The sequence below is a fragment of the Pristis pectinata genome, chromosome 2, assembly GCF_009764475.1.
Source record: "Pristis pectinata isolate sPriPec2 chromosome 2, sPriPec2.1.pri, whole genome shotgun sequence".
Classification (NCBI taxonomy): Eukaryota; Metazoa; Chordata; class Chondrichthyes; order Rhinopristiformes; family Pristidae; genus Pristis; species Pristis pectinata.
The window spans coordinates 28444694-28457212 of record NC_067406.1 but is presented as its reverse complement, the minus strand read 5'-3'; the positions used below and the strand labels follow the sequence as shown (position 1 = coordinate 28457212).

At 42.5% G+C, this 12519-nt stretch overlaps 1 protein-coding gene across 3 annotated transcripts in view; it reads left to right on the top strand.

Moving 5' to 3' along the window:
• Positions 1-271: 271 nt before the first annotated feature.
• mbd2 (methyl-CpG binding domain protein 2) overlaps positions 272-12519 on the top strand; it is a 74828-nt gene continuing 62580 nt past the window's right edge. The window contains exons 1-2 of one of the 3 annotated variants that reach the window (XM_052010462.1): positions 272-378; positions 980-1098. In XM_052010462.1, coding sequence (XP_051866422.1) covers positions 989-1098 — 110 coding nt within the window. In that variant the 5' untranslated portion in view covers positions 272-378; positions 980-988. Of the gene's footprint in view, positions 379-437; positions 1099-12519 lie in introns of those variants that run through there. The other 2 variants (XM_052010460.1, XM_052010463.1) reach the window with 2 other exon arrangements.

Genomic DNA, 12519 nt, shown 5'->3' with positions numbered 1-12519 from the left:
GGTGCTGTATAACTCTACCAATCTACTGGAGCTCGATAACCTTTTGTTTGGAAAACCATCACATTGAATTTAAAAAATCAATAACATTAAGTGACGTGAAGGTGAACAACATCATTCCCTGATGGATTGGTGTTGTCCTGCCCCAGGTGAAGCAGACAGCAGGCTGTCTTCACATCGAGAGCATGAAGCGGGGTTGGGGGGGGGGGGGGGGGGGGTCGCAGCAGCAGCAGCCGGGCGCCGTGTCTCACTAACCCCCGCGCAAACCACGCTCGGCCACCACCCCAGCCCGGTTGTCGGGGTCCGGCGGAAGGTTATTCATTTAAACTTTGCTCTGAAAGGAAAACAGCTCTCCAAGTTTGATCGGCGCCTCATGGAAAAGTTTGTTCAAACAATTTTTTTTAATCGCAAAGCGCAAGGAGTTCCTGTGATGACGTTGACTTTTGCCAATGCACTACTTTTGCAATTGCTTGCGGAAGGGTCGGCGGCGGTTGCTAGGAGCGCTGTGGCACCGCTGGCTCCGGTGGGAGGGACGGCCGTATGGTGGAGCTGATTGAAGCGGAGGAGAGAGGGTCCCAGCGCGGAGTGGCAGCGGAGAGAGGGTCCCAGCGCGGAGCGGCAGCGGAGAGAGGGTCCCAGCGCGGAGCGGCGGAGGAGAGAGGGTCCCAGCGCGGAGCGGCGGCGGAGGGAAGGCCCAGCGCGGAACGTAAGAGGAAGGAGGGTCCCAGCGCGGAGCGGCGGGAGAGAGAGGATCCCAGCGCAGAGTGGCGTGCAGAGAGGGTCCCAGCGCGGAGCGATAGGAGACAAGTGTCCCAGCACGGAGCTGGATGAGACGGCGGCGAGACCCAATCGCGGAGCGGGAGGAGAGAGGGAGGGGCCCCAGCGCGGAGCGGGAGGAGAGAGGGAGGGGCCCAGCTCAGTAGCCTCGCCAGCTCACCCCCGCTGTCAGCTTAACTCTGACCGGCTGTCTCTCTTCCCGGAGGCCGCCACCATGGAGAGGAAGCGAACGATCTGCCCGTGTCTGCCCCCCGGGTGGAAGAAGGAGGAGGTGATCCGGAAATCGGGGCTCAGCGCCGGCAAGAGCGACGTTTATTATTACAGGTAGCTGGGAGGTGGGAGCTGGGAGGTGGAGGGAGGGGGAGAGGGAGAGGGGAGTTGGGAGTTGGGCAGGGGTAGGGGCAAAAAGGTGGCTTGAGAGGGAGGAGAAGTAGGATGTTGTGATGGCAAGAAGTAAATGAGGAATGGGAGAAGTAGCTGGAAATGAGTGGGTGGGAGGGGTTGGGGTAAGAGGGGCTGTGGGGGATGATATGGGGAGGATGGTGTGGGAGTTGTGGGGTTATAAAAATAAAAGATGGCATTAGTAGATGGATGGGAGGGTAGGTAGGGAAGGGGAGGGAGGGTAGGTAGGGAAGGGGAGGGGGCTGTTTGGCTAGGGGTGAGAATGGGTTGGGGAGGAAAGTGGGGCGTTGTGGGTGGGGAGCTGGGAAGAGGTGTGTGGAGGAATTGAGGTGGTAGTGCGGGAAGTGGGTGGGGAGTGGTAACGGTACTTGAAACTGCCAGATACCAGTGTCCTGGCAAATTGGCAACTGGGGCTTTAAACAATAGCTAAAAGAATTAAACCTTAGAACAAAAGAAGGTTTTGGTTAACAAACAGTTTGCTGGAGTCGAGCAGCATCTCTGGGAGGAAGCAAATTGTCGCTGTTGTGGGTTGAAACCCTGCATCAGGTCTGATGCAGGGTTTTGACCCGAAACGTGGATAATTCCTCACCACCCCCACCGCCCCCCAAAGATGCTGCTCGAACCGCTGAGTTCCCCCAGTTCCTCCAGCAGACTGTTTGTTGCTCCGGGTTCCAGCATCTACAGTCTGTTGTGTCTTGGTTTTGGTTAATAAGTTTTTGAAGTAATAAGGCAGTAACAAGGGAATGTTTAAATTTCCCGAATATGAACTGGTGTACAGTCAGCTTAAAATGCATCAAATTCCTAAATTGCATTTTGGACATTTTACTTTTGGCCATTATGAGGCAAACCCAACAATAGGGTATTGGTGAGGGTTGTAATTTTGGATTTAGCTAAAAGAAGTTGGACAGGTGGGAGATGCATCAGTGGGAGAACATCTTTTGTGTAGTCATCATTATGGAGTTAGGTTTAGCATAATTGTTGAAAAGACAAAGATAAGTTTGGAGTAAAGGTTCTAAATTTAAGCCTAATTTTACTAGACGGAGAAATGATTTGTCAGAAGTGGACATTGAATCTGCAACACACAATGCTGCAATCAGAAAGTAAATCAGTTTCAGAATTATGGGAGGGATTTGGGCAAGAAATTTGAGGGATTTGGAGTAAACATCTTTCCACAAAGAAATGGGGTGAAGCCGCCAGATCTAGAGGTGTCTGGGTGACAAAAAATGGAAGTTTCAATTAGATATCCCTTAATCTGATGGAAGGCCTGGACATCAATAGTAGGTGTAAGAATGAAATTAAGAGTGATTAGGAAAGTGAAGAAAGCGTATGAAAAATATTAACAAGTAAAAAAAAAAGATGTTTTATAAACATAAAGAGCAAGAGGATAACCAAAGATAAGGTAGGCCGATTAGGAACAAAATAAAATAGATAACCTATTTGTGGAGGCGTAGGATGTGGTTACTTTGCTTAAAGAAAAATTTGCGACTAGGGGATGATGGCAATATTGTTATTCAGGCAAATAAATATTAGATGTCGAGGGGGAAGTATTAAGAGTTTTATCATCTCTGAAACTGGATAAAGCACTGGGCTCAGATGACATGGAACCTGGGTTCTTGAAAGAAGCAAGGGAGAAAATTACTGAAGCTTTGATTACAACTTTTTAATCTCTCTCTCCAGGAGTGGAGCCAGAGGAGTGAAGGGCTGTTGACATTGTACTGTTGTTTAAAAAGGAGATGGGTACAGCTACGTAGTGGTTTGTAAGTCATTTAAGTTAACTGGTGGTGGACAAATTATTGCCATCCCTTTGAAGCAACAGAATCTTTTAGAAAAGCATAGATTAATTTGGGACAGTGGAATGGATGTGGATTTTTTTAGGGGAAGGTTGTGTCTGACAAACAGAAAAGGCCTGGAGGATCTGTGGCAGATTAGATCCAAAATTAATGGAGTAGCAGGTATCATGTTGATGGGTGTAATGGTCACTGGAAGACACAGTGTTCCACAGAGCTCAGTGCTTGGCCCCTTTTTTTTTGCAATAGATGCTAATGATTTAGATCCAAACCTAGTTGAGGGGCATTATAAGGAAGTATGCAGATTGAAACGTGGATACATAGGAGCAGGAGTAATCTGTTCAGCCCCTCGAGGCTGCCTTGCTGTTCAGTGTGATCATGGCTGATCATCTCAGTACCATATTCACATGCTCTCCCCATAATCCTGTTGCCTTTTCTGCTTCGAAATCGATCATCTTAAATATATTCAGTGATTTGGCCTCCACAGCCTTCTGAGGTAGAGAATTTCACAGGTTCATCACCCTCTGAATAAAGAGATTTCTCCTCTTCTCAGATCTAAATGCATTGCTCCTTATCCTGATGCTGTGACTCATGGTTCTAGATCTCCCAGCCAGACTGTCAGGATTTTGTAGGCTTTAATGAGATGTCCTCTCATTCTTATAAACTCTATTGAATGCAGGCAAAGTTGACCTAATCCCTCTCCATACAGCAGTCCCACCAATCGGGCAGTATATCCTTTCTTGGTTAGGGAGGCAAAACTTCACATAGTACACTATGTGTGTTCTCATCAATGCTCTTCTTAATAGTAGTGCCTGTACACTCAAAATTTCTTGCAATGAAGACCAAACTACCATATGTTTTCTTCATTGCTTGCTGGAACTGCATGTTTGCTTTCAATGATCCATGTATTAGGGTACCTGGATCCCTCTGAAATGCACTACTTCCCACCCATCACCATTTAATTAATACTCTGTCTTTCTGTTTTACCTACCAAGTTTCTATCAGCTTGTCTAAATTGCCTTAAAGCCTCCTTGCATCCTCCTCACAGCTCACAACCCCACCCAGTTTCATGTCCTCGGTGAATCTAGAAACATTTGTTTGGTATACTTATCTAAATTGTCGATGTATATTGTGAATAGCTGGGGCCCGGGTGGTGATCCTGGTGGTACCCAGTTGGTTACCACCTACCACTCTGAATGGGTGAAGTGTTTGCCAGTAAGGAGGAAAGTTTTCTCCTTTTGGCAAACTACAAGAAGGTGTAGATGGTTAGGTCAATTGGGTAGAACAATGACAGATAAGGATTTAATCTAGAAGAGTGAATATGTGCATTAAGGGAGGTTCAACAAGCCAAGGAAATATACGGTAAATAGGAGCAACAAACAATCTGCTGGAGAAACTCAGCAAGTTGAGCAGCTTCTGGGGGAAGGGGGCTGAAGGGAAGGAATTGTCATCATTTTGGATCGAAACCCTGCATGAGGACAGTAAATAGAATATTGAGTGGCATGGCCACAGATCCTTAAAGGGAGCAAGACAAGTCAATAAGATGGTTGAAAATGCATATGGGATGGTTTCTTTTACTAGCTGAGAAATAATATACAAGAGCAGGAAGGTCATGCTAGAACTGTATACAATGCTAGTTAGGTCACAGTTTGAATACAGGTGACCCCCACATGACAGCCATTCAGGTATTCATAAATCACTACGCAGAAATTTGAGATGTGGAATAAAATTCGCCCTCACAGAACTTGTGTGGGGAGAATACATTTTTTCAACTAGTGTTTCTTGAAGGATGTGCAGATAACATGGCTTCATGTTATAGAAAATCATGATATGGCCTGCTTTGTAGAAATGGGAGTCGCCTGTTTTGCATTTTGATTTGGTCACTGCATTACAGCAAAGATGTGATAGTATTGGAGAAACTGCAGAGGAGATTTGTGAAGTTGTTGCCAGGACTGGAAAATTGGATCTGTGAGGAAAGACTGGATAAGCCAATATTTTTTTTTCCCCCTTGGAACAGAGGAAGTCTGAAGGGAGACATAATTGAGGGGCCATGTTGGAGTGGAAAGGAATGAGCTGTTTCCTTTAGCAGAGGGGTCAAGACCAGGAGACATAAGTTTAATGTAAAGGGACAGAGAGAAGATGAGGAAAAGCTTTTACACCCAGAGGGAGTTATGGGTCTGGAACCTGCTGTCATCAACATATTTAAACAGTACTTGGATGAATACTTGAAGAGCTACGACCTGCAGGGCTGTGGACCAAGTGCTGGAAGGTGGGATTAGGCTAGAGAGCTTTTTTTTGACTGGCCCAGACATAAAGGGTGGAATTGACTCCTACATCATAAATTTTCTCTGATTCTAAATTTATTTGATGAGGTACCTTTATCAAAAGTTAGTCAGGGTGTCCAAAAGAGAACTGGGTAAGCACTTGGTAGAATATAATTTGCAGGGCTACAGGGAAAAAAATTGGGATTGACTAGTTGTTCTACATGAAGCCGGCATAGATACAAAAGGCCAAATGGCCTTCTGTGTTAGATCAGAATTGTTGGTAAATTGTTTATTATTGTCACATGTACCAAGGTACAGTCAAAAACTTTGCTTTGCACGCCATCCATATAGATCATTTCATCACATCAGTGCATCGAGGTAGTATAAAGGAAAAGAATGCAGAATATAGTGTTACAGCTACAGAGAAAGTGCAATGCAGGCAGACAATAAAGGGCAAGGCCATGACGAGGTAGATTGTGAGGTCAAGAGTCTGTCTTATCATACAAGAGGTTCATATTGAAATTAACAACTGAGATGAAAGGCCAGAGTTTAAGATATCAATGTTGGCCATTAGTACACAGCCAGGATGGTACAAAAGGGCTGCAGAAGAAAATAGGCTGGTTAAGCCTATATTATACTCCATCTTTATGGCTGATGGAATATAATATAGGAACAGGTGACTTGTGCAGTTTGGTAGGGGGAGAAAAAGCAGAATGCTTTTGAAACTGGTAGGATGTTTGTTTGCTGTGGAATCTTGGTGTGTGGAAAGTAAACATGAAAATACAGCACCCAATCGTCAAGACAAGTATTATCTTTCCATTGAGTTGTACAGCACAGAATCAGGCCCTTAGGCCCACCCTGTCCACAGAGATGGTCTTGCTCACCTTAACTAATTGCATTTGCATACATGTGTCCTCTACGGCTTAAATTTATGGGTCCTCCATGCAATTTTAGTCATGCCTGAAGGATACATTTGCCCTGCAAATGTAATTTTGATTTGATGAATTGATTCTGGGATGAGGGGTTGATGTGTGACAAGATATTGAATAAGATTGACCAATGCTCAAGAGGCCGTTTCCTCTAGCTGAAACACGTATAACTGGGGGCATAATCTCAGCGTAATGAGTCAACCCTTGAGGATTGCAATGAGACATTTCTTTCTGCAGGGTTGTAAAACATTAGAGTCTCTGCTTCAGAGGACTGTAAATGTTCAATGATGAAGTCTATGATGGCAAACAATTTTTGAACACCAAGGAAATAGAAGATATGGGCAGGCAAGCTGACAACACACAGGATCTATCATGATATTGAATGACAGAGCAGACGCAAGGGATCTATGGATCTAAATCTTTGTTTATGTTTTTAGGTTCTTGGGGGAGTACTGTAAACTGGAGTATTACTGTGGCATTATGGTCACTGATAAGTGAGGGAGTATTACCATGGTTTCTTTGAGGGTACGTGAATGAGAGGATATTGGTTATACTGCAGACATAGGTAGTATTTTTGCAGCTACTAGTTTTTAGTGATTTCTGTAGTTGTGCTTTGAAACCTCTCTGCTCTTTCACAGTTCCTAATTTCTCATCATTTGGAAATTGCTCTGATTAGTGTTTTTTGGGTACGGAGTGTATGGCTGCCCTGTTCTCCATATTGTGCTCCACCTTATTGGAATGGGTGCTCTGGTGTGAAATTCCTTCCTGAAGTCAACACGGAGCTGATTGAAATCCAGGGCAGTGCTAGTCACTTCAGATTGAAAATAGCATGCCTGGCTTTGAAAGACAGTCCAGTCATGCCTCCAGGACTGCTGGCTATTAAAGCTGTCAGAGATTGTGCATTAAAAAAAAATTATTCAATGACATTCAAAGTTATTAAAAATTTAGCAGATGAAAACTTGCAACATTTTAAAACTAATAAAAAATAAACATAAACACCAGAAAATGCTTTCAGTAATATTTATTAAAATTAACTCATCAGTTCAAAAAATGTCTTGCTTCATGCTTGCCCTTCTCCTTCACCAACCTGGCCCAGTCATAGAATCATAGAGTATGCAAATGAGCCCTCTGGCCCAACTTGTCTATGCTGACCTGAACTAATCCCATTTTCCTTTGTTTGTCCCATTATCCCTCTAAATCATTTTTATCCTCGTCCCCATCTAAATATCTTAAATGTTGTAATTGTACCTGCCTCTACCACTTGCTCTGGCAGCTTATTCCATATACCTACCTCCCTCTGTGTGCAAAGACTTGCCCCTCAGATCCCCTTTAGATTTTCCCCTTTCACGTTAAACCTATGCCATCTAGTTTTAGATTTCCCTACCCTGGGAAAAAGACGGTGACCATCCACCTTATCTCTGCCCCTCAAAATTTTATAAACCTCCATGAGGTCATCCCTCGGCTTCCTACATCCCAGGGAAAACAGTCCTAGCCTATCTGGTCTCTCCTTGTCACTCGAGCCCTCCAGTCCCAGCAACATTCTTGAATATCTTTCTGCACCCTTTCTTGCTTAACCACATCCTTCCTATAGCATGGCGACCAGAATTGCACACAATACTCCAAGTGTGGTCTCACCAATATGAGCTGTAACATGACGGCCTGATTGTTGTACTCAATGCCCTGACTGATGAAGGTGAGCATGCTGTCCACTTTCTTCACAACCACTTTCAGGGAGCTATGTATTTGTACCTCTAGGTATCTCTGTTCTACGTCACTCCCCAGTGCCCAGCCACTGTGTGCATAAGTCCTGCCCTGGTTCAATTTCCCAAATTGCAATACTTGTCACTTGTCTGAGTTAAATTCCAACAGTGTGAAGATTTCCCAAGGAAATCTGCAGAAGGGTGCATTTTGCTGCAGGACACCATGAAAAGACCAATGTTAGATTCCAATTAGGAACTCCCCACTGATCAACTGTAGTTTGAGACTTGTACTTTCATCGTTGGTGCAGAGCTTTCTTTATCTTGCTGCCACATGCTTTGTACTGTTTCCTGGGTTCTTTCTCTAAACCCTGCATCTTTCTGCATCAAAAACCTGCATAAAAGCAATGTCCAATGACGCTTTTGGTCATAGGAGCATAAGTAGAAGCAGGAGTATGTCATCCGGCCCTCATGCCTGTTCCATTGTTTATTTTGGTACCACTTCCCTGCAGTAACCCTACATTTCTTGATTCCCTTAATATCTAATGTTCTATCAACCTCTGCTTTGAATATACTTGGCCACTGAGCCAGGACAGCACAGTAGCACAGCCAGTAGAACTTGCCTCACATCTCCAGCAACTTTGGTTCAATCCTGCCCTTGGGTGTTGTCCATGTGGAGTTTTCCCATTCCCTCCTGTGACTGTGTGGGTTTCTTCCAGTGCTCCAGTTCCCTCCCACGTCCCATAAACCCTGGTTGGTTGGTTAATTGGCAATGTAGGTTGTAGAATCTGGGGGAATTGATAGGAATGTGGGGAGAATAGGTTACAGGGAAAATTAGTGGGTGAATGGGTTTGCTCTGAGAATCAGCATAAACTTGATAGGCAGAAATAGCCTCCTTCTGTGTCATAAGGGAATATGGAATTTACAGAGCTCCTGGGTAGAGAATTCAAAAGTCTCAAGACTGAGATAAGAAGACATTTCTTCTTATCTCAGGCTTGAATGGCTGGCCTTTTATTTGATCCCTGATTCTACTCATTACAGCCATTATCCCTACATCTATGCTATTAAGCCCCTTAAGAATTTTGCATTCTTAAATGAGATTGCCTTTCATTCTTTTAAACTAGAGATTATAAACCCAGTACACTTAAACTTTTCTGAAAGGACAATCTCCCTACCTTTACCAAAACCCCAGGAATCAATGTGGTGAACCGCTATTGCATGCTCTCCATTGCAAGAATATCTTCCCTTGGGTTGGGAGATCAGACCTACACACAATATTCCAGCTACGATGTCACCAGAGCCCTATGTAATTGCATACAGACATCTTTATGTACTATTTATGTTCTTAATTGCTTGTTGTACCTGCATGTTGATCTTCAGCGAGAGCACCCAGGTCTCTCTGAATGCCAACACTCTCACCATTTAAAAAAATATATACTTTTTATACTGAAATGGATGACTTCATATTTATCTGCTTTGAATTTCATCTGTCATTTCTTTACCCATTAACTTAACTCCTCTACCTCCCTTTGAAGCTTCTATGCATCCGCCACACAACATGCAGATTTGTATCATCAGAAAACTTGGACACTCAGAGGTGATTCCCTCACCCAAATCATTGATCTAGGTAGTGAATAGCAGGGGAACTTTTTACTACTAATTACAATGTCCCAAACCAGAAGTAACCGCTTTATTTCTATACGTTTTTGGTAGTCAACCAATCCTCAATGCATCCCACTATATTAACTCTGATCCCATTTGTCCTAATTTTTTTAATAGCCTCTTGTGCAGCACCTGAAAGAAGGCCCCTGAAAGTACAAATCCATTGCATCCACTGATTTATCTTTATCTTTCTACTAGTTACAGTCTCAACAAAATCTAACTATTTGTCAAACATAATTTTCCTTTCATAAATCCATGCTGACTCTGCCAAATCCTATTATTGTTTTCTAAATTCCTTGCTACCACTTCCTTGGTAGTAGATTCCAAGAATTTTGTACTGGTGATGTCAGACTAACTATCGATAGATTCCTATTTTTCCTCTCCACTCTTTCTTCAGTTATGGGGTCTTATTTATTATCGTTCATTCTGTGGGAACCATTCTAGAATCTATGGAATGTTGCAACTTGCATTCAGCATCTGCAAAACCACCTCTTTCAAAATCTTGGGATCTAGATCATCAGGTTCTGAAGGTGTATTGGCTTTTAGCCTCATTCATTTTCCGCCCTTTTTATTTAAGGAATGCTGATTTTTTTTTTAGGTTCTTATTTATTCCAACACTATTGTTCTCCACTATTTCCTGCAGGTTTTTATGTGTTCTAATGTGAAGAAGACAGATAAAATATTTGTTTAATTTCTCTAGCACTTCCTTATTCCCCATCTTAGCCTGTAAGGGACAACATTAACTTTTGTTAACTTTTTACTTTTTGCATATCTGTAAAACCTTTGTCCTTTTTTGTTGTTTCTCATTAGATTAGTCTTGTATCCTTTCCCACTTAAGCTTTACAGGTTTTTTGGGAGTGTTATAATCTCTTCATTTGATCTAATACTGTCTTGTTAGCCACAGTTGGACCACCATACCTAGGTTTTTTGAGCCTTAAAGGGAATTGTATTTGTTGCAAACTATGTATCGTTTCAGTATATGTTGTCTTTCGTATCCACTGTCATTCCCTTTCATGTAGGTTCACAATCTGTCATAGTTAACCCGTGCCTATTTCCATTCCCCCTCTTCCCCCTGACCACCATTTGCATTGTTTCGATTTAAGACCCAGGGTTCCAATTGAACTGAATATTTTCAATTTTAATGTAAAATTCTATCATATTATATTTACTTTTCCCTAAAGACAGCACACCTGCAAGATTATTAATTGGCCCTATTTCAATGCACAATATTAGATATGAAGTAGCCAGCTCTGTAGTTGATTCCTCAACATGCTGATCTAGAAATCCACCTCATAAGCACACCACCCCTGCACTATTATTGCTGATAAGGTTTGCCCAGTATTTATTTAGATAAAGTCCTTCAGGAATATTGTATTATCTTTGTTACATGTACCTCTAATTTCCTGATTCTACCGTGCCCTACTTGCATGTTCAACCTGTCCACATCTCTCTTGTTCTGAATGCTGTATACATTCAGATAAAGAGCCTTAAGTGTTGTCTTTTTTTTTAACCAATTTTTCCCAACTGTGACTGTAATTGGACTAATATTTTGTGCTGCTTTGTTAGCTTCATCTAAACTACTACTCTGATGCTCTGACCAAGGTTCTTTTCTTTCAACTGCATTTATCCCTTCCTTTATTATCAGAACTAGCCCTTCCACTTTTAAATTTGCTTATTTCCAACCTCAATCATTTTGCAGTGTCACCTTCTTAAATGTTGTTAGATCCTACTCATTTTCATTTGTGCCCTCATTTCATCTCTCTTGTTATGGATGCTGTATGCACTCAGATAAAGAACCTTCAATTATTTTTAAACATTCTTTTTCCAGTTCTGACTCTGACTGGAGGTATACTCTTATGCATCTATGGTCTGATCCTTCCTGACACACACTGGTTAATAATATCCATTTCAGTACCTTGTGCTATTGCCTTGTCCTAACTTTGTAACCTAATTCCTCTTCACCTGAATCCTTCACTCACCATTTTGTTTAAAACCTAATCTACAATCCCAACTCAGTTCAAGTGAAGCCCATTCCATCCTTTTTCCCCAGTACTAGTGCCAGAGGCCCAGGAGTTGAAACCCTTTCCCCTATTCAGATCTTTGAGCCATGCATTCAACTCTCTGATCTTGTTTACTGTGTATCAGTCTGTATCTGGAACAAGTAGAAATCCAGAGATTATAATCTTTGTAGTTCTGCCTTTTAATTTAGTGCCTAGCTGCAGAATCTTTTTATTTCCTATACATATTGTTGATTCCCTTAGTTGGGTCGTCCTCTTTTCTGTTTTCATTCCTGGTTGAGTCTGATGTCCACATGTGCAACTTGCTCAAATCATCCATGGGCAAAGTGCTATCTTGCTTAATTCTGCTTTGCTGACCGACTGCCTATCCAATTGATGTATCAAATTTTGTCAAAGTTTTTTTTTCCAGCTGTAACCACTGTGATAGGCCCAGTCTAAATTTTACTTAATTAGAATAACGTCTTTATGAAACCTTGATATCCCATTTGATCTAGAGTTGAGTTTAAACTCCAGAGCTGGCTGATTTCCGTCTGAAGAAAGTTGCTTTAGTCTTAGTTCTGGCATAAAAATCCCATATTCTGACTTCTCATAAGAAAGCAATAATTAGGAGCTAGGATGGGCCATTTTGTCCTACAAGCCTGCCTGGCTGCTCTGTCCTCAAGCCTGCCCTGCCATTCAACAAGATCATTGTTGATCTTCTACCTCATTACCCTCAGGGGTAGATAATCACAAAGATTCACCACCCTCTGAGTGAAGAAATTTCTCTTAATTTCTGTCCTAAATGGCCTACCCCTTATCTTTAGATTGCAGCTTCTAGATCTAGAATCCTTAGCCAGGGGAATCATCATCCCTGCATCTATAGAGAACAGCCCTCTAAATATTTACTTGTCTCAATAAGACCACCTCTCATTCTTCTAAGCTCCAGAGAGTAGAGAGTTGACCTACTCAATCTCTCTTCATATGATAGACCTGCCATCTTAGGAACC